The sequence below is a fragment of the Eufriesea mexicana genome, unplaced genomic scaffold (genome assembly GCF_001483705.2).
Source record: "Eufriesea mexicana isolate 0111107269 unplaced genomic scaffold, ASM148370v2 scaffold100, whole genome shotgun sequence".
Lineage (NCBI taxonomy): Eukaryota > Metazoa > Arthropoda > Insecta > Hymenoptera > Apidae > Eufriesea > Eufriesea mexicana.
The window spans coordinates 194,295-220,488 of NW_016908280.1; the positions used below are offsets into that span (position 1 = coordinate 194,295).

General features: G+C 39.8%; 1 protein-coding gene across 4 annotated transcripts in view; it reads right to left on the reverse strand.

The window, feature by feature from the left end:
- The window catches only part of LOC108554981 (serine/threonine-protein phosphatase 2B catalytic subunit 3), a 312,798-nt gene that overhangs the window by 32,992 nt on the left and 253,612 nt on the right, over window positions 1-26,194 (reverse strand). For all 4 annotated transcript variants that reach the window (XM_017910442.1, XM_017910439.1, XM_017910440.1 and 1 more), the window contains exon 6: window positions 9,773-9,912. In XM_017910442.1, coding sequence (XP_017765931.1) covers window positions 9,773-9,912 — 140 coding nt within the window. The remainder of the gene's footprint in view (window positions 1-9,772; window positions 9,913-26,194) is intronic.

A 26,194-nucleotide genomic window follows, 5' to 3' on the forward strand; every position in this document is an offset into this window, starting at 1 on the left:
GCCGATAAATCATCAGCATCTGACGGGGGTCATCTCGCGAATCGATCGCCGCACGCTCGCGCGAATCGCTCGAAAAACAGAAAGCGGACGAGTCAATTAGTTAATAAGCTTCGTCGAGCGCGCGGTTCTTCCTCTTGTCCATCCGCGATCTTTCCCGACGCCATTTTGATTCATTTACGTCTTCTTTGCCCTCCATTTACCGAATGATTCGCGGTTATCGATACGAAAACTGCTTATATACGATATATACGATATTTGCGTATATAGATGTTTATTGGAGATATGGACCGTGGTGGCGCTAGTGAGTTAAGTGAGGTAAGGTTAAGGTAGTAATAACTGCTTCTGGGATTGACGCGTTCAAAATTAAAACGAATCCTTTCGCTATGGTGAGTTTTATTGCAGCGAAATCTTTCTCGTAGAACAAAGCATCGTACCAACGATGGAAACATTATGATCGTGAAGTCTTTAGTATTTGAGACCAAGTCTTTTGAAGGAAAAATGAAAAAGGAGGAAAGATCGACCATCGCAATAGCGCTTGCAATTTTGTGCGAAGAGGAACGGTAGCACTTGCCTTAATTTTTACTCAATTCTTGTGGCCAGTTAGTCACTCATAGTAGCGGAAGGGTTAATTAAAATTTAAAACATCGAAAATGAACACATGTATCACTATGAAGACTGGATAAATCGATGAAAGAAAGAGGAGTGTGAAGATTTTGAGAATCTTCGAAATTTGGGGATGGTAGGGTGAATGTGGAGGTTCGTAAAAGTCGTGGAAACACGTATGCACGTAAAATTTGGTGTCGAAACAAATGTCACGAGCAGTGGCTTTTAACGCGACAGCCACCCCGCGAGGCCATCAGCTTCCGGCGGACGTGCAATTCGTATGGAACGACGCGTTTGTACTTTTAATGGCGGCCAACGATTCGCTGCTCTCATAAATCGGCCCGTATCGCGCATAATTAACGGCGAATCACGGTGCGCGAAATAACGAGTCGCGTATAAACCGTCATAAAAGCTCGTGCAACTCGAATTTGAAATATTAACGCGACGCAGGGAAGGGAAGATGCGAAAAGCGAGGAATTGAAGTATAGCCGAAGGAAGAACGTGTGAAAGGAGGGGAAAAAATGAACGATTTGTTCTTAAAGAGTCGTGTATTTGTCATTGGAGCGCTATAAATTCTAGCGTTTCGAGTTAATGCGAGGCTCCGCGAGTGCATGGAGAACACTTTTGATCCTCGTTCGCACGTAATTGATCACCGCGGCCATTGTGAAAGGTGCTTAAGGGTAGTTTACGGCCTTGCCTTTACCTTGGCTCGAGCGTTTCTCGCGGTCCTTGGCCAGGTCAGTTATAAGCGCGCGAAAAAGGTCAGTCGACTGACGTCTAGTGCTTAATTTGTTTACACGAACACACCACCCGCGTTCGACGTGGACGCCATTGCGTCGAGGCAACCTTCGGGGCGGAAATCTAACCAAGAGTCACGATTCTTCCTTCCAAACCAATATTTTTTAACGCTATGTAACATTAATTAGCAATATCTCAATAGAGAAGATTCGATATCACTCATAAAAGTTTACTTTGCTGCCCTTTTCCACAATATTTTCATAAATTAGTATTAACTCGAATCAGTATTACGTAATTTGATCAAAAATTATTATTTGCTATATTAACGAAGAGACACGCTTTTTCCACTAAAATTAATATGTTTTAACGCTATGTAATACGAATTAACAATATTTCAAAAGAGAAGATTCGGCACCACTGATAAAAATTTATTTAGAACTGGCCACCAATATATATTTTCATAAGCTAGGGGTATTAATTCGAATCAGTATTACGTAAGTTAGTAAAAAATTATTTGTTATACTAACGAAGAGTAATGCTGTTTCTTCCTAAACCAACATTTTTATAACGCTATATAATACGAATTAATAATATTTCAACAGAGACGATTCGTCACCACTGATGAAAATTTATTTAGTATCTTTTCCCACAATATTTTTATGAAATAGGAGTATTAACTCGAATTAGTATTACGTAATTTGGGAAAAATTTATTATTTGTTATACTAACGAAAAGTAACGCTTTTTCCTCCTAAACCAATGCTTTTTAACGCTATATAATACGAATTAACGATATTTCAAAAGAGAAGATTCGACACCACTGATAAAAATTTATTTAGAACTTTCTTGCCGTATTGATTTGAGTCAGTATTGCGTAAAAAATTTGTAAAAAATTACTGTGTTATACTAACAAAGAGTAACGCATTTTCCTCCAAAACCACCATTTTGTACCGTTACGTTATATTAATTAACAATATTTCAAAAAAGATTCGACACCACTGATGAAAATTTATTTAAAAATTTTCTCCCGAAATATTTTCATAAAATACGGTTATTAACTCGATTTAGTGTTACATAATTCAGTCAAGTGGTAATTTAATCGAAAATTATTCTTCGTTAATAACTTGGTATAATAGTTGCCCCTGCCAGGTTCTCTTCGTAAACCAGAAATTATGTTTCATGCAACGCGAGTGTTTATACAACGACTAACAGCTGAAACGCGATAGTGTATACGCTCCTGTCCGAATATTTTCTCGTGGAGATATTTTTCACTCGCTTTCTGTTTGCAGAAACCATCTCGCGTTATACATTAGAGTATTACGAGAGGTGGTGCGAGAAAACATTGTACATATCGACTTTATGGGAGACAGGAGATCCACAGGCGGTGTTAAAAATACACCCTAAACTACCACCGTGCATTTCTCTCGATTCCCTTCGCGCGAAAAATAAAATTTATTTATCACACCCGATAAAAATATACAACAAAATCAAAAAAGATATTTCCCTTTACATTCGAGACCACCGTGCAATGATAAATGCAACGATCTAACGGAAAGACACAACAGCTCGACCCCATATTCAACCATAAACGACACCGAAGAAGGCAGATCGCGATTGATCGCGAGAGACTCGCTGTATTTTCGATATTCCCGAACAAACGAGCAATTCGCATAATTCATCGGACAGGGTGCATCGATACGCGGGCTTTTGGTCCGAAATTCGCGTTAATTAGTTCACCGTGGACGCGAATGCAAAGCGCGGGACCGGCTCGCAGTAGTGTGGGCCAACGCAGGGTCAGACAGCGGCCGGTGGATTTCGCGACTGAAGTAACTCGCCTGTGTGTCACGAACGAATTTAAACGAAACACAATTCACCTTCATTAGCCAGGCTAATTGCCGTCGGGAGCCAAACGCGGCTCGGTTTAAATCGCAGTTCGTAAACAACGCTGATCAGTCCTCGTGTAATTATCGGGCTTCAGTGGAAAAGTCGCGCGACTGGCCGGACCGACTGGCAAATTCGCGATCGCGCTACTTGTGACTCTGTGATCCTTGTCTAGGTGAATAGTTCGGCACTGGATATCCATATTGAAATAATTATCGTTGGATAATTAATCAAACGAATAATTTTTGGGAACTATATGGATCAACCTTATGGACTGCGATTTAAATAGATTAAAAATTTGCATTGGGGAGATATTTAATTTTAGCAGCTATAGTGTATTCATTTAGTTAGAAATGCAACTATAAAAGTTTTTGGGACTTGTATTAATTCTACGAGCATTAAAAATCGTATGAAATATAATTTTTGATGACGAATTAAATTGATTACAGTATAATGGGTATGGTAAATAATTTGAAAAATATGGGAGAAAAGAATTTTTAGATTTTTCGTTCTATCAATAATTTTGGAGACCAAGTAGTTTTTAATACCTAATATGGAAGATTCGAAGCTTCGATGGAAAATGTTACATCACAGAAGCTATTTTAATGGAAGTTCGATGAGACAAATGTTGCACTTTAACCTCGATTATTCCACCGATCGGAGAAATTTATAAAAAGTCTGGGAAATAAAATAATTATCCTCCGCGTTTTCTAAAACCGATAAAAATCGCGATTTTCCTGGGTAATTTTTCATACTTTTACGAGCTGACTTTCAATTGGGAGCGATCGATCCGTTGTAACGAGGAGAAACGAATCACTGGAACTGCTCTTCTAATCAAACTACGTCGGATTCGGTGCTACTAACTTCTAATTAAAACGCAATCGCCATTGCCACCTACACGAAGACCATGTAAGAATTCCAATGGACGATAAAACAGTCGGAAATTAGTTGCAATATACGCGTGAAAATCTTCCATAGACCGCGAATCTTGAATACATACTATTTTTCATCAATTGAAACTGAACCAGTGCCTATGATGTCCTTCATACTTTCATAAAACGATTCCATTCGTGATCACGAATATGGCCACTGATCCTCCATTTTCCTTCGAAGGGATGACGTGGGTGGAACGAAGAGGACTATGTCTATGTTGATAATTCGGTTTTATTATGTCGATCACCTCGATGAGGCTCGATGGAATACACCTTGCAACTCGTTATTAGGGCCTGACTGTCTCGTGTAGTCCCTTTTTTGAATATTCTTTGGTGAAATGTACTGTGTGTTCGAGAAAAGAAGGCACAGGATGTTTTCATCCTCACGGCTGACTGTCTTCGTTGATACTCCCATGCATGACAGGCAGTGGCTGCTATTGACCGAAGGCAGTGGCCGCTATTGATCGAAGACAGAGATCGCTATTGGCCAAACACAGCGACAGCTAATGGCCGAAGACAGTGACCGCTAGTGGCCGAAGACAGTGACCGCTATTGGCCGATGACAGTGACCACTAAGGACCGAAGATAGTGACTGCTAAGGGCCGAAGACAGTGACCGCTATTGGCCAAACACAGCGACTGCTAAGGGCCGAAGACAGTGACCACTATTGGCCGAAGACAGTGACCGCTATTGGCCGATGACAGTGACCGCTATTGGCCGATGATAGTGACCACTAAGGGCCGAAGATAGTGACCACTAAGGGCCGAAGATAGTGACCACTAAGGGCCGAAGATAGTGACCGCTATTGACCGAAGACTGTGATCGCTATTGACCGAACGCTGTGACCGCCATTGGCCAAAGATAGTGACCGCTATTGGCCGAAGACAGTGACCGCTATTGGCCGATGACAGTGACCACTAAGGGCCGAAGATAGTGACCGCTATTGACCGAAGGCTATGACCGCTATTAGCCGAAGACAGTGACCGTTATTGGCCGAAGACAGTGACCGCTATTGGCCAATGACAGTGGCCACTATTTGTCAAACACAGTGACCGCTAATGGCCAAATATAGTAACCACCATTGGTCGAAAACAGTAACCGATCATATTTGTCACCATTTTTTGCCAACAGCGGTCACTGCCTATCACTGCATAGGAACGTCAGCGAACTTACTCAGTCATAAAGATCAAAACACGCAGTACCTTCTTTTCTCGAACACACAATACTGTGCCTTCCAATGTAGTACACAGTCCACAGTAAAGTTAGAACCTACCATGAAGGAAAGTCGGATGGCGACTTATTTATTACTCCCTGCTAAGGCCTCAAAACGATTTGACCCCTATCTGATGAGTGAAAGCCTAGCTTTCTCCACAAAATCGAGTACGCACCCAAACCTATCCTCGAATTTTACCCCGATGTTAATATCCAAACTTTTCGATATCCCATTTTAATATCAAAAGTCCTCCAAACATCGCGACAGAAAAATACTGTCAAAACTGTCAAAATCACGCTCGCGTATTTCGGTTCGTTCGAAAAATGCCAAATGGCACACAAAGGCACTCTGTTTATTCCACTGTTAAATAGCAAGATGGAGAACGCACTGCGGCGAAACGCATTGCTAAATACCTTGGCCTGTGCGACTTTCCAACATGAAATTCGAAGCAGCACGAGCGCCGAAAAATGCCAAATGGCACTATTGTGTTTTGATCATTGCCGAGACCAGGGACGCACTGCGGCAGAGTTTCAATGCGCTATTAATTACTCACCTTGGCTTTATGCGACGGATTTTCTGCACGTACGAGGAAATCTCAACAGCGAGATGGCACTGCGTGTCACTTAACACCCTATATTACGATTTAATAATAGAGAATCGTTGCAGAGGAGTATAAATTCGGCTGGTAGAGATGTATATTTATTTCGTTTACGATAAAATTACGCAAGCTAAAGTTTATGCGACTTATTAACTACGATTTTATTCGTCGAGGATGACGAAAGTAATTTATAATGGGGTGGTTCGATAAACGGGTAAATAATTAGACTGATTTCGATATAATTGAGCTAGCCTATTCCTGATTCGATTTTAGGGAGAATCCTGGTTTAGACAGGGACAAAACTTGATTCTTTCATTGTGTTTTAATTAATAGTAGATCCCTAGAATATATTTCCAAATTTTCAATGTAGTCCTCGAAATATTAAGGGCTTCACAACGAGTATAAATGCGTTCTTCTCGAAACCACTTTGCTCAAATTGGCAGGAAAGATATCTCAAAAACTAGGTTACCAATTCATTTAAAATTTAACATACACATAATACGATACATGTACTAGTCGATGAATCTATAAATTAAACAAAATAATTAATTTAAACAACCTTTTCATACATAAATATTCGAAACTTTTGCGAAGATATCGATTTTATCGTCAAAGTTGTCTCATTTTTAAAATTCTCAACTTTCCATATATTTAAAGCTTCATCGACCACTTTCATAAAGAGTACGAGAATTGTTTGTATTCCTGTTTTGATCAAATAGGGGATGATCTACAGCTCGAGCCAATTACAGATCTCGCTATCGAGGCTGTTACAAAACAAATACACTGTGATAATTCCAAATTGCGACGTATTTTAAAATTCCACAAAAATTTCTTTTCATACTTTAACCCTTTGCGCTCGACGATTTTTTGGCTAAAGAAGGGTACGAGTTGAAGAATATTTTCTCAGCACAGAGTAAGAAATCATATAATAATTAACACGTAGAATTATTTAATTTCGATACCTCGCACACTGTCACATTATTTCAAATTTGATATATTAATTAATATCGAGCTTCGAAATTTTATCAAATGGCGACTGAAGGGCGTATCTCGAGTGCAAAGGGTTAATAGTTATTTAATAAGCCTAATTCTAATAATTCTCAGAATGATCGAGTAAACACTTTCTTCGAAGAAAATTCCCGAATATACCAGGACCCCCTTCAACCTCTTGGGATGAAGAAGAAGGAAGAATACGGAAGCGGAACCAGAAAAATTTCCTTTGTCTCCGTTAGAATTTCCCTTTTCGAATTCTTTTGTCCCCGGCCAGAATTTTACATCGCCTGACTCCGATTTTCCGCACGAGTTTCCCCGCGACTCGACAGCAAGAATCCGCGATAGCGTTTGAAACTTTCATCGAGCACGATCAAAGGAATTCGACCTCGATCGGTGTAACGACTAGCACGACGTTGATTCCGAGGAATAAAAGAGACACGGTCGTTATTAATTTGTCTGGACCGCGAAGAAGACAACGTCGGTGGCCGAAGGGGACGCGGAGGCGAGCTTCCGCCGGAAGTCGCAGCGAAGTTGACTGGTTCACGTGGCGGGGAACAAACGACCGGTTAATTATTCGGAGAATGGGATCAAGAGACGAGAGGAAGAAGGGAAATTCAGCGAGCGAGAGAGAGAGAGAGAGAGAGAGAGAGAGAGAAACGTGAAAGACTGCGAGATTCTTCAGAGACGTTGAAAAATGGAGGAAAGTCAGAATGTAAAAAGTGGAGTGAAGATTGTGGTAATGGTTACATAGATTTTTAAATATATATGTGATGATATTGTTACGAGATCATATCCACCCGGTATTCGGCCAGGAAGAGTGGATCGTAACTTCAGAGTAGAACAATCCAGCATCTCACAGAATGTTCGGTTTAAATAACAATCGGCTGTTGACTATAAAAGGAACATCTTCCAGCGAAGTTCAGAGAGTGCTGTCACCCTTTTCAGTAGGGAAAATTTATTCTGACGTTTTAGAATTCTTCGGCAATCCAGTGATTGAAATTGAAGAATAAGAATTACACTCGCGATTTGTAACAATATAATACAGGAGCGATGTATGTAAGAAAGGGATGAGTGGAACAAGTATGCATGGGCTGGCAGTATCTAATAAATTCAGGTTATCGTGATAAATGAGCATACGTGTAATGATTGAGGTGTGTGTGAATTGTGTATTGAGATTAGGCATAGGTCAGTTGTAATTTAGTTGTAATAGCGAAAATAGGTGTAAGCATGTGATTGCGAGAAATTAATTAGATTTATACTCGATATTTGTGTCTGATCATTCTTTTGCAATTAAATAAAGAATTGTCCTTATTGTTATCGATATTTCATCCACCACTAACATAAAAATGAAAGATACGATTGGTAAAAATTTGTGATATATCTAGGTGAACATTTTTGTTACTGACTGTAAATATAAATTTAGAATTCTTCTATGAATATAATTTAAGAAATAGGAAAAATTATGGAATAAAATGTGATAATGGTTAATACAGATTTTGAATATATATGTGTTGATATAATAAAGGAGCGATGTATGTAAGAAAGGGATGAGTGGAACAAGTATGCATGGGCTGGCAGTATCTAATAAATTCAGGTTATCGTGATAAATGAGCATACGTGTAATGATTGAGGTGTGTGTGAATTGTGTATTGAGATTAGGCATAGGTCAGTTGTAATTTAGTTGTAATAGCGAAAATAGGTGTAAGCATGTGATTGCGAGAAATTAATTAGATTTATACTCAATATTTGTGTCTATGTGAGCATGTGATTGCTAGAAATTAATTAGATTTATACATACAATATAATATTTATGTTTGATCATTTTTTTCTAATTAAATAAAGAATTGTTCTTATTGTTACTGATATTTCATCCACCACTAACATAACTTTCCTGATATCGAGTACTATGTATACTATGAAGATATTCGAAGATGTGCCCTGGCAGATATTTTTTAGAATGATTTTATATAAGCAATATGACAGAAATTTATTTGTAAAATGAAAAATTAAAAACAAGATGTCTGGGGCCCAGCAGTTAACTTTCGTCCAACCTGTGGTAATGATTAACCTAGATTTTGAATATATATATATGTTGATATAATAAAGGAGTGATGTATGTAAGAAAGGGATAAGTGGAACAAGTATGCATGGGCTGGCAGTATTTAATGATTCAGATTATCGTAATAAATGAATATATGTGTAATAATTGAGGTGTTGTGTGAATTGTGTATAATTGTGTATGTTCATGTAATATATGAAAGTGGAAAGAACAATACAGAGAGACTGGGCATAGGTCAGTTGTAATTTAGTTGTAATAGTGAAAATATGTGTGAGCATGTGACGTGGTCAATGACGTGATTTACAAGTGACGGATTTACAAGTCCGTCCGTTCCCTTGGTGAGTCTGTCGCACGTGGATCCAAACTGTCAAGTTTGGTACTAGTAAATTTTCTGAATTTTCAGATTTACATATATAATATGACATAATCCTCTGGGAGGGCAGGCTGAGAAGGCACGCCTAACCTCCGATGTAATAATCGTAACACAAAATAATAAAGTCTTTAGAATTATCGAAAATTAAAGTAAGAGTTATGCTATGAACACGTTCTTCGGGGTGGAAGAGTTCGGTTGAAATTACTTCTCCACCCCCCTGGGAATAGCAAAAATCACGAGTGGAATAAATTATTTTAAATTTAACTTTACAATGATAATAATAGGATGCATTAAATTCTGTTATTGATGAATTATTATGCGCGTTAAATCACGGGTCGGTTATGTTTGTTGGTATAATTAGAGCGGATGAGAGGGATGCTTACCTGTAAAAGTACGAACAACCCCTGACGCTGTTGTGAGAGAAGTGCTCGGCGTTCTTCTCGTTGCCAAAGTCCTCCAGGGGATCCGACCAGAGCAGATCGCACATCGGCCCGTACGCTGGTGGCTCTTTGAACCTGTCCAACTGCGAACAGCAAAGTCAACATCGATGGAATTAGTCGTAGGAACGGTCCATGACGCACGGGCATAGATAGGGCGCGTGTAAACGCGGCGTGTGCCTAATTATCTAAACGCTGCATGCGGCAGGACTCGTTGCTGCGAGCTTCTAATTAACGGGCTTGTGTTTTCGCGTCGACGCGCTCGTACGAAAATCATTTCTGATTACACCGGGGAAGCAGTGGATTCAACATCCGCTCGCGAGGACGATTAATAAAGAGAAGACTCCGGATTTCGTAGGGAAGAGAGTCAGGGATGTACGAAATATTTTTGTGCAAATATTTATAATTTTTGCGTAGTCCGCGAAATTAAAAAATTCGCGATATTTTTAATGGAAAATTGTCGATCTTGGAAGGATCGTGATTATGTGGAAAAATTCGTATTTTAACCCTTCGGATCTCGTAGAAAAGCTAGTCAGGGATGTACGAAATATTTTTGTGTAAATATTTATAATTTTTGCGTAGTCCGCGAAATTAAAAAATTCGCGACATTTTTAATGGAAAATTGTCGATCTTGGAAGGATCGTGATTATGTGGAAAAATTCGTATTTTAACCCTTCGGATCTCGTAGCAAAGCTAATCAGGGATGTACGAAATATTTATAATTTTTGCGTAGTCCGCGAAATTAAAAAATTCGCGATACTTTTAATGGAAAATTGTCGATCTTGGAAGGATCGTGATTATGTGGAAAAATTCGTATTTTAACCCTTCGGATCTCGTAGAAAAGCTAGTCAGGGATGTACGAAATATTTTTGTGCAAATATTTATAATTTTTGCGTAGTCCGTGAAATTAAAAAATTCGCGATATTTTTAATGGAAAATTGTCGAGCTTGGAAGGATCGTGATTATGTGGAAAAATTCGTATTTTAAACCTTCGGATTTCGTAGAAAAGCTAGTCAGGGATGTACGAAATATTTTTGAGACAATATTTACAATTTTTGCGTAGTCTGCGAAATTTTTAGTGGAGTATTGCCAATCTTGGAAATATTATGATTATGAGAAAAAATGCATATTTTCGCATTTAGAATTCGCAGTGATACTAGAAACTTCTTTCTCAAAAAATCTACATTTCTCTGCAGTCCGCGAAATTGAAAAATTGCCAAATTTTTACTGAAAAATCGTCAGTTTTCGAGTAGCCGTAGGTTCCTTAAAAGAAATCGTACAACCACCCACCTACACTGATTTAAAAGAGCAAACCTTCAACTTTCGCACCCCCATACTGAATTTATTAAAATAATTTTCTATTTCTCCCCATGGGGTAGAAAACCGGAGGTACCTTTCTCAAAGCAATTTCATCAACTCGAACTACCCTGTGGACCATGAAAAATTTGTATCCCCATTCGTTTTGCAGCTAATTCATAACCGGAAGTCTCCTCTATCAAACGACCGCCTAAAAATTCCCATACGATTTTTCCTCGCCACTTCGTCACACGAGACAAAATTCCCGGGCTATAAATTTGACTGAGCCATTTGTATAATCTCGCCTACGAAGTGTGCCTTAATAAAATATACCAAAGTAATAAATAACGATAAATAATGTCCATAATTTCACCTAAAGAATATTCTATCTTCTCAAGCTCTTCGAGTAACAACCCTACAGTACCTTCTGTTCCCATGGCATCGGCAGATGAGAACCACTGATTCGAGCAGCGTCGCGTGTTACTTAATTGCGCGTTACTTCATTTACCCGTGATCTAGGATTCGTTAAGAATTCCAGCGAAGAAAGGAGGGAAGGAGGCAAAGAAGACGAGGAGGAAGAGTGGTTTACACTCTCTCGATGGAGAAACTAGGTAGACGAGCCACTTATTTACTCGGTGGACACACACACACACACACACACACACGCGCGCGCGCGCGCGGACACACACACACACGGACACACACATGGACACACATGGACACACACACACACACACACGCGCGCGCACACACACACACACACACACACACACACACACACACACACACACACACACACACACACACACACACACACGCACGCACACACGGACACGCAGAAACACACACAAGCAGAGGGCAGATTCGCTTCTCGAGTGGTGTTTCCGCGTCATAAAGCATTCACGAACTCTGGCCTAGATTTATTCCGGGCCTGTGTCGAACCGCTCGACGGAATCAAAGAAAAATCAGAGGAATTCCGGCCAGGAACTTTTACCCTCTCCCGTTCGAGTGGATGTCGAAAGGACCGCGCAAAGACACATCTCGACCAGGAAGGAACAAAAACTTTAAATATTTGAACGGCCACGGTCGATCGCGCGTCCCTCTAACTCCATTTTCCCAGTTTCGTCTATGAAACGCGAGCTTCCTGTTACATTCCAGCGCTCCTTTGTCATCGGGGGTAAATACGAAAAAAGGAAATTTCTCGAGAAAATTCCGATTGAAGAAATGTTCGTTAATCGAAGCATTCGATTCCTTTGTGATATATTGTGAGAACGAAGTAAATTCGACGTATAAATGTAGTCGACTTTTGTGATGGTGCTAGATTGCGAATAATTTTTGAAATATCACGAAGAATTTTTAATTTTTCGAAACTGCAGGAAATTATTTTAACAGTGACTTCTGTTAACAAAGGAAAAATAAAATAAAGAAACGAGTATAATAATTGTGCAAAAATTAAATCCAATTTCTAAATCTGAAATAGTGGAAATATTCGAAATTTTTCGGAAGTCGTCTGGATATAAAATAAATTATAATCGAGGCAAAATAAATTCAACGATTAATTTCACAGAAGTTAAACATGGAGACGAATCTAATCAGTACAGAAAAATTAGTTCCAATTTATGAATCTAAAATATAAAGTACTCCAAGAAATACCAAAATTTTCGAAATTTTTCTTTAGGCATAAAATAAATTTATAGATAAATTACACAGAAACAAAAAATGGGCTTAATTTTAATCAGTACGTGAAAATTAGGTCTAATTTTTAAATCTTAAATACAAAATACTCCAGAAAATGGCAGAATATTCCAAATTTCCCAAATATGTCACATAGACATAACAGAAATTTAAAGATAAATCCCACAGAAACGAAAAATAGACACTATTTTAATCAATACCCAAAAACTAGCTCTAATTTTGAAATATAAAATATAAAACACTCCAGAAAATAGCAGAATATTCGAAATTTCCTACTAATTATATAGATATAAAATAAATTCAACGATAAATTCCACAGAAACGAAAAATAGACACTAGTTTAATCAATGCTCAAAAAATAGGTCCAATTTTGAGATCTAAAATAATTGAAATCTATTATAAAACACTCCAGAAAATGGCAGAATATTCGAAATTTCCAATATATCATATAGACGTAAAATAAATTTAAAAATAAATTCCACAGAAACGAAAAATAAGTTGAAATTTAATCAGTACCCAAAAACTAGATCTAATTTTAAAATCTAAAATACAAAACACTCCAGAAAATGTTAAACATTCGAAATGTCCCATATATCATATACACATAAAAGAAATTCTACGATAAATTCCACAGAAACGAAAAATAGGCTCAAATTTAACTAGTACTCAAAAACTAGGTCTAATTTTAAAATCTAAAATACAAAACACTCCAGAAAATGGCAGAATATTCGAAATTTCCCAAAAGTAGTATCGGCGCAAACTAAACTACACACGGAACGGATTTAATCAATTCAATCGACACGAAATAAACTTAACGAGTCGCAGGGAAATGAAAAAATAAATACCGTTGGCAAAGAAATCGCGTTGGTCGGAAACGCGAAAGCGGAAGTGGTCGTGGGTGTTCACGGCGTGGAAACGTTCCCAATAATTACCCGCTCGTAATTACCCAACTACAAGAGCTGACTTAACGTTGACGTATCGACGTTGTCTCTCTGTTTATCGTGCAACGGAGACCCAGTCGTGGACTACAAGTTTTGATCATAATGGGTAACGCTAATTATGTTGAATGACATTAGTTCCTGGTGCACAGTGGCTGCCTGTGTGCGCCGCGCACACACGCGCGCGCCTCTCTCTTCTACGCAGGCATGCACGTACACGCGTGTACACGCACACCGGTACACGTACGAAGGAAACGGGAATGCAGTTTACAGTGTAACGAGCAGTTCGCACCTAATAATAGCAGACGTAATATCACTGGTATTATTGCCCTTGCCAAAGTAGCTGCGTCGTTCGCGCCACTAAACCGCGTTAACTTTGAAACGATCGAATTCAAGGATCAACTTGACTGCGATCCAGCGATATCGCTGGGAATTCAAGCTTCCAGAGCTTCTAGAAACCTATTCCTCGGGAAAGTGGCAGTCGTGCGGAAAATAGTAGGTCTTTCAAGCTGCTGAATATTCTTAAGCAATATTTTATTTTTATTTATTCGCATTTTAAATGTAATTAAATTTAGTTGGGAGATGATTTTAATTTTTATTAAAAAATTGTTGATGAGAAAGGAGAAGAGAATATTAATTTGTTTGAATTTCTATTTTGTATTCGTTGGAGAAGAAGCGTAGGGCAGGAGAGCGTAGGTGTACGACGTGTCTGACTATGTACGGGCCTTTTTCACTTACTCTTATTAAGACGCTGTGCCTTTTTAAGTTTTCACCAGGTTTTCCGTTAAAATACTTAAGTATATCTATTTTATGACGTTATTTTAACAGATGCATTCCTAAGTATTCAACTTTTTACGAGTACGTATTCGGAACTTGTATGCACTTTCGGTATCTGTTCTTTGGTTAACTGCCTGCTATAGATGGTGTCCATTCAGTTGTGACTAGTGGTCACTTTTTTCGAAAAGTGTTTCGCAGACTGTCTAACTACAATAGGTTCTCCTGCGAGCGAGTACTCTTTTGGTTTTAACTAGTTGCTTGGACAATGCCCACTTCGGATCAATGGATGACAAAAATCGGGAATTCTGCTAGCCAAAAAGAGATCCAAGTCTCTCCCGATATAAAAAAGAACCGTATGAAGGAAAAAATTCTGACAACAAAAAGGGGGAAAACTATGTCAATGAAGAAACAGAACGGATGACACAGAGTGTAGAAAAAAGTTGCATCAAAGTGAAGCAGCGCAAAAATATCAAAAAAGACGCTGTGAAAGTGGGGCACAGTGTACAGGAGCACCGAAAAGGGAAAAGAAAAAAAGACGCACGAGAGACACCGATTCGCGAAGAATAAACGATAATCGTACTCCAGGTCAAAAACGATTCGGCAAATAAAAGAGTGCACTCATCCCCAATCGTCTGGAACCTGGAATACGTAAACCTATACCATGGTCGTGGTGGTCAGAACACTTTATATTCTTGATTCCCTTTGTTCAGGAATTTATGGTAGTGGAATCATGTGTGCAGTGATAGCAATTTGTTTAAAACGGTATGTATATATGTAGTATTGCAGGCTTAAGAAAGAGGGTCAGCTGTGCGGAAGAGGGTTGTGAAAGGGAAAGCGAGTAGGAAGGACGAAAGTCAGATCTATGGAGAAAATGTTGGTCGACGAAGAACTCAGAACTCAGACCATCGAACTCAAAACTCAGTACTCAGAACTAAGAACTCGGTACCTAGAACTTACAACTCAGAATTCTGAACTCTGACTTTGAAATAAGAACTCAGTAATTAGAACTCAGAACTCAGAATTCAGTACCTAGAATTCAGAACTTAGAATTCAGTTCCTAGAGTTCAGAACTCAGAATTCAGTACTCAGAATTCAAAATTTAGTACACAGAATTCAGTACTCAGAACTCTGAATTTAGTACTTAGAATTCCGAATTCCGAACTCGGTACATAGAACTTAGAATTCAGTACCTAGAATTCAGAACTCAGAATTCAGTTCCTAGAGTTCAGAACTCAGAATTTAGAATTCAGTACTCAGCACTCTGAATTTAGTACCTAGAATTCAGAATTCAGAATGCAGTACTCAAAACTCGGAACTCAGAATTCAGTACCCAGAACTCGGAACTCAGAATTCAGTACTCAAAACTCAGAATTCAGTACCTAGAACTTAGAATTGAGAAATAATAATTAACACTTAATAAACTACGATGGGTCTGCAATATTTTTGGCCGTCAAAGGAATAAGGGTAGTTTTAAGTATCACACATGACATGGCGGAAGTTTTGCTTATTATAAAAGAACAATGTATACCTTTTACCCAACTTGCTCCTTATCAAGCAAGGTATATCGCTCCTATCGAAATACTTATACGCAACTGAACAACTCGAGAGTCGAAGGGGGTGAGCAGCCCAATTCCAAACTTCGTCTTAAGCAAACTATATTGTATCACAAAATCTTTCATCAAACGCAGTTCACTCACACACATCTCATACGAGATTAATTTTTACTCTAAACTACCGATATTTTCCATCAGCTTCCCATTGCTGAGGAATTGAGAAGAGCTTGATATTAGATGCATCAAACAGTAAAACGAGAGAACATATACACGCCCCTACCGGAAGAAACACAAAGACAGATTACAAATGATATTTATATTATCCTAACAACTTTTATAATTAAATATACACGTAGCGAGGTACGCTGTCTGTATATTATTTAATATCCGCGACGGTAGTCGCGTTAAGAGCATCACGCCGATGATCGCCAATGGTGTGCACCGACCTGGTGCACGAATCGTTTCTCGTGGTCGAATTCGTCGATCAGCCAAAGGAGAAAAACGAGCAAGAGGCGGTGTCACAACCGGCGAATCAGTGGCCAAAACGTTCGCCATTGGGCAACCTTCCCGTATCGCAGTTTTCCATCCTCAAACTGCGGTCGCGAACGGAATCGCGGGTTTTGCTTTTACCTGGCAGCCGAGCCAACGATTGCACACGTTTATAAATTTTCATCCCGACACCCGTCACGGGCAACAAAGAACCGCGAGTACCTCGAACAATTCCGTGCCAATGGAACAGTTTCTAAATCTTTGACGAAATCCTCGCGTCGTAAACCTTTGACCAACTTGCCAGTCGAATTTTCCGTCCGCTATCGTCTAATTCGACTCGCGGAGAGATCGTGATAAAAATTAAATTCGTGCAGGTGTTTATCCATCGTGGAAGGTATCGGATATTATGCGACCGCGACTGTTTATTTGATTTAAATATCTCAATTAATTCCGGCGTCATCGGCCACGGTAATCCCCATGGCGCCATTGTCGAGTTTAATTCCGGCCATCGATGACGTCCGCAGCAGTTAACGCGTAAAATATAACCACTATAAGCAAGACAGGTACTCCTGTTTTGTGAGAAAAATTACGCAGATAACGATATCTACCCTCGAATCGGTACATAATTTATTATAAATAATTTAGAAAACGATATTATTTTATATTATCTATGTGGGATTGGAATAAGTACGGCCCTGAAAGAATGCAAGAGGATTGACTGCAAAGAATATTTATGATAGAATCGAGTGAAAGTTTAGGGATGCGTTCAGAGTGGTTGAAGTACCTGGCCCACCGAGGTTGCGTGGAAAAGGGGCATGATTGGAAAGGAAAACCTGGGAATGGAAAAGGACAGAATGAACGATTTAAATAAGGGTGCAAGGGCGTGAGCGAATCAGTGTCCAGGAATCTCTAGCAGTCATTAACGGTCTTCAGGAGTCTTTGAAGTCGCTAAGAGCGTGCCTGTGGGTCAATAAGAAGTCCAAGTCAAACGTGCCCGTAGCGAATCTCTTTTGTTTCATAGCCGTCAGTCTATGTACAAGCATATTTTATTCTATCAAGAAGCAAACAATACTATTTTAGTCAATCCACCCAAACGCGATCCTATATCTATAATATAAATATGTTATTATAGGATGCTATTGTAGGGATCAAGATGGATAGTGGCTTTAGTGGCTACTAGAGAATTTCTGACCAGACTTTATTAGGCGACACTGACTGTAATTCGACTAACTAACTATGGAAATCCGACAGACTAACTTAACAACTCTCAAAAACTCTATACTTAACACTTTACCGATCGCTAGCGATTCAACAACATACGCACAAATTCACTCTAGTGCTCGACATATAAAACTCCTCCCATATAAAAATGTGGGAGCTTGCAAATCAACGCAACTGATGCAACTGAGCAACGTATCTCAATGCTAAATAACAAATTACTGTCCATATAATAATAATGACTGTTGTAACGATAGTGGCAACCGACTAATAGGCTATCGGTTGATAAAGTGTTAACTACTACCTCCACAAGTCTCAAAAACTGTTTCTGCCTTCCAGAATGGGCCCTTTTAAAGCCCGTCCAGATGACAAGCACCTCCCCGAAGGAGGAGAAACTCCATCCATGTCAAAGTCAAGGGTGGAGGAGACTTCTCCCTCCGAGTTAGACCCTCCGAAGGATCGAGATAGACCCGCCATTCTTGCGGGGACCCTTTTTGAGAGGTGACCGCGGCCGCGTCACTCTCACGTGACCTGGCCCCGACCCCCTACAGCCTATCTGACAGCCAGATCCTACTGGGTACCTCAGACCAGGTGAAATGTTCCCTAGAGGAACACCTCGACCAACGCACCCCAATAAAGTCTAAAAAATATTCTACGCTATTTCAGAAATATAAATCATGAATCGGCCGATACTCATTTGGAATCTTATTTTAGAAAAATGAATTACAAGATGGCCCATGACCTATGTATGGCATTATTCTAGAAAATAAATCAAAAATCAACTGATATCGTTATGAAAGGTTATTTTTAGAAGCAAAGCTAAGTTGCGCGGTCTTCACGGGGTGGTGAAGCGCAGGTCAACGGAATCGTGATCGTCACAGACGACTCATGCTCCTTTTTATACTTTTCAATTCACAGTGTACTTTGCAAATTTACTTTGCTTTCTTCGCGATTCGCGTCGATTGAAAGACGACTAAATTCGAGTACGCGAGTTTCGAGTAAATGAAAGAGCCACAATGGGGTGGTTTTTCATTCCCATCATTTTGTCACTTGCATCGTGTACCAACGGCGTAATAATTGCTCATTAACTGTGCTCGTTGCGTCGTAAACGATTGCGACTCGCGTGATTCCAGGTACAAAGAAACACACGTGTCGTGGGTATCATTCGCGACTTAATTAACCCTCGCAGAACGCGACGGAGAATCGAGTCTCTCTTAGCCTAGCGACGACGCCCTAACTCGACATCCACGTGTTATTTCCACAGTATTATTCTACGTATTGCGAGATAAATCGAATTCCACGATTAAAATAGAAAAAAAAAAATAAATAAAATATGGAAAATGTGGACAAAAGGGGGAAGAAAAATATTAATTCGTTTTAGCGAACAACAGAGGGTGGTTTGGAAGCGAAGAGCAGGACAAAAGCGAAGAATCCGATTGGGAATAAAATTTATTCCCCGACGAAGGAAATTTCGCACTGCAGTACGTTTTCGGTAATTTTGCAGATGGCCTCGCCTTCGGGGAGGTATTGCGAATTATACCACACCGATTTAGAATTACTATACATGTAAATATCCGAAAAATACCGGGACAAATTTGTCAATAGAGATTCCCGTGACTAAAATATCCCTCGGGTTTTTGAGATATTAAAACATGAATTTGGTATCCGCATATAAGTTTGAATATTCCATAAATTCGCGAAGAAATTTATCAGTGGAAATTCGTTTAAACTAAAAGGTCCCCGGGGCTGTTAGATTTCGAAACGTTAATTTAGAATAAGGTGTGTCTGAATACTCTGTAAATTCTTGAAGAAACTTAACGCTAGAAATTTGGACGAACTAATGGAACTATTGGGATTTTGCAAATTTTCGCGAGCCATTTTGCCATTTTGCAGAAATTTTCAAATCGTCTTCTATACGCTTGACTCTCACAAGAACTCTTAAAATTCGCGGCACGAGTTTATCTGAATCAAAAAATTCGCTTATGAAGCGCTAACTTAGGCTAGCTCTGTGGTTCCGAATACCTCGAATATTTCCGAAAAATTTTATCGCGAAGGATAAAAAAATTCCGATAAAGCGAGTTTTAAATCCGTGATCCACGCCTCTGATCTTCGACGTCACTTTTGGACCACCCTGCACTTTGAAACCGGATCTAAAAGGACAGGCAAGTGGCCAACTCGGATGGGATGTCGTGGACGGATGAAACACAGAAACGGGGGAGGCAATTTTATAATAAACGAAGGTAATCCCGACGTGATCGCTTTCAATTCCCACTTTTTCCTTTTTCCTGCTCCTTTTTCTCTTCCGTCGAGGATGAAATAAAAGAGGGAAAAAGCACGGCGCAGGTGAAAGAGAGGAGAAATAAAAGGGAAACGCGGTAACTCCCTCTTCCATCAGCCCGGAGACAGGAGCGAACGCACGAACGTGAAGAAAAAGGTACATAGAAAGGCGAGAGAGGAAAAGAGAGGGAACTGCGGTGAGGAGAGGGGTTGCATCTGTTCTGGCAGATTACGAGGTATTTCTCGTGGGAGAAACAGGGGTGGTTAACCCTCCTCCTCTTCCAGCTCTTTCCGCTCGGTGCCCTCCTCCTCTTTCAGCTGCAACAATCGCGGAAAATAAGGCGAAGGGTGAGAAAAAGGAAGGAAAAGTTCAGGAGCGGACGGTATGAAAGGGCTGAAACTGGGTGAAGTTCGACCGATTGAAAATATTCCTCGAGTATCCGCGATAATTTCCATCGACGTTATCGGTTCTTCGCCTTCGATCGCCGTCTCGATATTTTAATGGCCCAGGAAGGACTTGAATCGCCCGTCCCGGGGTAGTTCCCTCTTTCGCGAGTGCCGTGGCTATTTAAGTCTGTACAACCCTCGTAGGAAACCTTTCAAGTGCCATTTTTCCTATTTTCCTCAGTAAAATCCCGATTTATTCTCAAACAGCGCAAAACTCTGTCAATCGAACGACCAAAGATTTCACTTGGAATTTATTCTCAAATCGTTGCAATTCCTCTCCAATTAACTCTATCTATCTTTCAAATATACAAATGTTTCTTTACATTTTACACAGATGGTTCTAAAATTTGAGAAGCTGCGTTCTATTTGCTAAACGCTGTCATATCCCTGGCGACTTTTATCGCTGTCACCATGCCACGCACGTACAAAGTCACACTAAAAACTGGGTATTCACGGTCAATTGGAAGTCTCTAGTTCTCTCTTCTTTTCCAGTAGCAAAATTCCAATTTCTTCTCAAACGGCGCTAAACTCTGTCAATCGAACGACCAAAGATTTCACTTGGAATTAATTCTCAAATCATTGCAATTCCTCTCCAATTAATTTTACCTATCTTCCGAATATACAAAATCCCTGGCGTCTTTTATCGCTGTCACCATGCCACGCACGTACAAAGTCACACTAAAAACTGGGTATTCACGGTCAATTGGAAGTCTCTAGTTCTCTCTTCTTTTCCAGTAGCAAAATTCCAATTTCTTCTCAAACGGCGCTAAACTCTGTCAATCGAACGACCAAAGATTTCACTTGGAATTAATTCTCAAATCATTGCAATTCCTCTCCAATTAATTTTACCTATCTTCCGAATATACAAACGTGTCTTTACATTTTACACAGATGGTTCTAAAATTTGAGAAGCTGCGTTCTATTTGCTAAACGCTGTCATATCCCTGGCGACTTTTATCGCTGTCACCATGCCACGCACGTACAAAGTCACACTAAAAACTGGGTATTCACGGTCAATTGGAAGTCTCTAGTTCTCTCTTCTTTTCCAGTAGTAAAATTCCGATTTCTTCTCAAACGGCGCAAAACTCTGTCAATCTAACGACCAAAGATTTCACTTGGAATTAATTCTCAAATCATTGCAATTCCTCTCCAATTAATTTTACCTATCTTCCGAATATACAAACGTGTCTTTACATTTTACACAGATGGTTCTAAAATTTGAGAAGCTGCGTTCTATTTGCTAAACGCTGTCATATCCCTGGCGACTTTTATCGCTGTCACCATGCCACGCACGTACAAAGTCACACTAAAAACTGGGTATTCACGGTCAATTGGAAGTCTCTAGTTCTCTCTTCTTTTCCAGTAGTAAAATTCCGATTTCTTCTCAAACGGCGCAAAACTCTGTCAATCTAACGACCAAAGATTTCACTTGGAATTAATTCTCAAATCATTGCAATTCCTCTCCAATTAATTTTACCTATCTTCCGAATATACAAACGTGTCTTTACATTTTACACAGATGGTTCGAAAATTTGAGAAGCTGCGTTCTATTTGCTAAACGCTGTCATACCCCTGGCGCCTTTTATCGCTGTCACCCTGTCACGCACACATAAAGCCACGCTAAAAACCGGGTATTCGCGGTCAATTCGAAGTCTCACGTTTCGCCAGAACAATTTTTGCAGAACCACCGCTCTAAACGAAACGTGCGAACACTTCAAAGGCCATTCTTACCATAACATCTCTCATAAACCACGAAATTCCCTTTTCCATTCCTGGTACCGACCATTCACGAAACCATAAAATCGTCCACCCTCTTGAAAGAGAAAAAAAATTCCTTTGTCTACGCCACCCTCTAAAACGTCCACTCCCATCGCTCCCTCATAGGCTCGAGGACCATACGCTCTAACTATAGGCTCGGGAACCATAGGCTCGAAACTCGAAATCGATTGTAACAGGTCTCGATCGAGCAATAACGAGGATCATTTATTTCCCGGTGTTAGGGGCGTTTCCATCTTCGTCTATGCAAAATATGCTGGAAATTCCGACGATAGCGGCCAGGGTGGCGAGGGACACCGGCGACTATGCAATATTTATCAGACCAACCCCCTAGCACCCCTCCACGCGGATACCCTCTCGCTCTGTTATGTATTATTCCGCGTGCTTCTATGTAAAAGGCGGGTTTTGCAACCGCGAGCAAGCGATATGAATACCAAATGTCGACCGTGGACTACACGCTGCCTCGTCTTCCGCATTTACATGGCGACGACCTTCGAAAACTGGCTCGCTAAGAGCCCGGCTTTTTGTCCTCTCCTTGGACAAAGGGACCAGCGATTGGCTCTGATACCGAGCTCTCCCAGCAGTTTGTTTTCCCTTCGCCTTATCTCCATTACGAGGTTTAAGATCGTTGGTTTAAGCTCCTCGGGTGCCCGGAGTTTCCCCTTCTTTTCCCTTCTTTCCTTGTCCCTTGCACGATAGGGCATGCTCGAAATTTTGAGGAAGATCCGGAGGTTCCGAAATCCCAAGGATTCGAGGATCGCGTGTTATCCGGGAGTAATTTGGAGTCACGCGTTTTATCTGGATCACTAGGGTCGGTATTCCAGGGTGAGGACTCGAGAGTGTTCGAGTGTACGTTCGAGTTTCGTTTTCGGGGTGGTTGGAATTTCGGCAAGTTCGATCTTGGGTTCGGCGAGTGGAACACAAAGGCCTGCGGAATTTCGACCGACATAGAATTAATTTGGCACCATGCTGTTTCGTTTAAAGAGAAGTGCTGGGAAATGGTCCGGCGATTGGCTTCCCTTTTTAAATCTTGAGGAAATTTTATTTCGATCGGCTCGGGCAAGCTTTTTAATTTGCGAAAGAAATTCTTGGACGTTAGAAAATTGCGATAAACGGGGGAAAGACTGGGGTCAATTTCTGGGACTCTGGGATTCGCAGTCTTCAAGTTATAATGAAATTTCTTTGCGGATCTATGAGATTATATTTTATCTTCGTCCTCCTAGAGGAGAGCGATTCGTTTTAGCGAGCATTCGCAACGAGGGTCGACAATGCGTGGAGAGACACGGGTATCCAGGATTATTCGTAATAATTCCATTTACGAGGGTACGAAATGCGACGCCGTTGGATCGGAGTATTCCATGCAACCGAGTCGAAGCGTTATTTAATGGAAGAACTTTCGTCGACTGAAAGGAAATTAGCCCTAAGCTGGGTCCAGCCGCGTCGTTCGGGGATGAGTGTCTTTCATTTATGCATAGAATCGTATTATTAGACGAACAAAAGCACCCCCGAGAGTGTGGAGAGAATTCTTGATCCTCTTAATCCGACCGGAAGCTACCCTAAGTTCCTTTGTTTCCTTTCGTAACACGCTTCCTCGCTAGATGACGATTTCTATTACGAACCATCTCTGTTTATCTGCGAATTGCACACGAGATGCAATTTTACGCGTAACAGGTATCTCTTAAAATAATTTTCAATAATTAACGAAGATACGTTCCGTTACCAATTTTCCAAAGAATTAATTTCACTTTAAATAACATTAAATAATTCCTATAATTCCACATCGATATATTTATTTATCGCCATTATATAACGTTTATTAATTTCAAAAATTAGGGTACCAATTTTTAAAGAATTAATTTCACTATAAATAATTTTTATCGCAGCGCATTTATTCCTATTAAAAATAGGGGTACCAATTTACCAAAGAATTAATATTACTCTAAATAATTTCCACAATTTTCGAGATTTTTCATATGGAATAAATAAAATTTATTATTTTATATTATTTATTTATCTTATATTATTTGTATTAATTGAAACGTTCCGTTACCAATTTCCCAAGGAATTAATTTCATTTCAAATAACATTAAGTAATTCCTATAATTCCATTTCGATATATTTATTTATTGCGATTATATAACGTTTATCGATCTTAAAAATTAGGGTACCAATTTTCCAAAGAATTAATTTCGCTATAAATAATTTCTATAATTTCCGAAATCTTCCACGTCGAATAAATAGAACTTACTTATCGAAATGCATCTATTCCTATTAAAAATTGGGGTACCAATTTCCCACAGAATTAATATCACTCTAAATAATTTCCATAATTTCAAAGATCGTTCATATCGAATAAATAAAATCCATTTATCGCAGTGCGTCTATCCGTATTAAAAATTAGTTACCAATTTCCCAAAGAATTTCTATAAAATAAACAAATGTTTGAATTGAATAAAAACGGAAGAAAAATGATTTCTTTATATCCACGTCAACTGTTACGATCATGCGAATATTATGAATTGGTTGAACGGTCGGGGAGGCAGGTTCGTCAACGTTGTCCGCGAAATTAGATGCGATTCGTCGGTGCGCGCAGAGTTTGCGGGCGATGCAGAACGCGCAGCTGTAATAGCATGTTAATTACGTCGAATAGCACCGTTGCCTGCCGCGCTCCTTCCTACGATTCCCGTGTCTCTGTGTTAACAGCGGCGCGGAATTGTTCGCGGTGTAACGAGCGGCTGCCTATTAACCGGAAGCTGCACACAGACGCGGAAAGAACGCGGCAGCCTTATCGAGGAAGCGATGTCAACCGCGTTGCTGGCTTCCGTTGTTTCTAATTATCGTATCTCGTCGCGTGTTTCGATCAGTTCCCTCGACGTTCCATGCAAGAAGTTGTTTCGCCCTCGAAATCGACTGACGGTCCAAGGCCATCTTCCTGCTGGCTCTTTGTGCCTGGAATGGCCGATAAGATGGGCCACAGGACGCGCGATACGTGGCGAGGGGTGGGGGTAGCGGCGCGGTGGGGGAAGCAGGCGCGGTGGGGACTCCGCTCTGCAATGGCCTTGAACGGAGAATTGATTTTAGCCGTGCAATAGCGTAACGACCACGGTGCTCGCGTGCGATTTCCGTGGCGATTATTTTTTTTTTTTCCTTTTTTTCAGCAATTTTTCGGTGAATTTAACGATAAACGTACTACGGACTTAAATGAGCAATTGGAAAATTCCTATTAAATTTACGATTCAACTTTATCCGTTTGTTCACTTGTTTTCGCGATTTTTATTCTAATATGCGTAAAATTAATTTGTCAACGTTCCCTCTGTCACATTTCACTGTGAGGATTTTCATCTTTTATTTTTTCATCCGCGGCTGGTTTGACGGGTCGTGGTAGATTTATTGTTAAACATTTTTATAACGACTTGAATCCGTATATTACACGATTTAATAACGGAAAATTGTACATCGCAAAAGCGTTTAATTTCAGCCTGTCACGATATATTTATTTCGTTTGCAATAAAGTTATAGAAAGGTTCAGGATTTTATTCGTGTTAAGGCTCGTTAAGTACAATTTTATTCTCAAAAGACGATGTAAGTGACTCATCTTTCTGTAATGCATATGTAGAACTTCTAGACTCGATATTATAGTGTGCAAGGGGAGTTCGTATTATATGAAATAAATATGTTTTAAGAATAACGTGAAATTATTGGTTGATACTTCACGTTTCACAAATTGTGATATTATAAATGAACTATTAACTCTTCGAATACGACGCACTGACTTACTTCTTGCCATTCACTGACAATGACTTTTCGTATCGTTTATTCACTCGATTATTAATTGTATCGATAAGAAGCTCCGAGTGAGTCAAAATGATTGTCATGATATTTGCGACGAGTAATCTATTTTT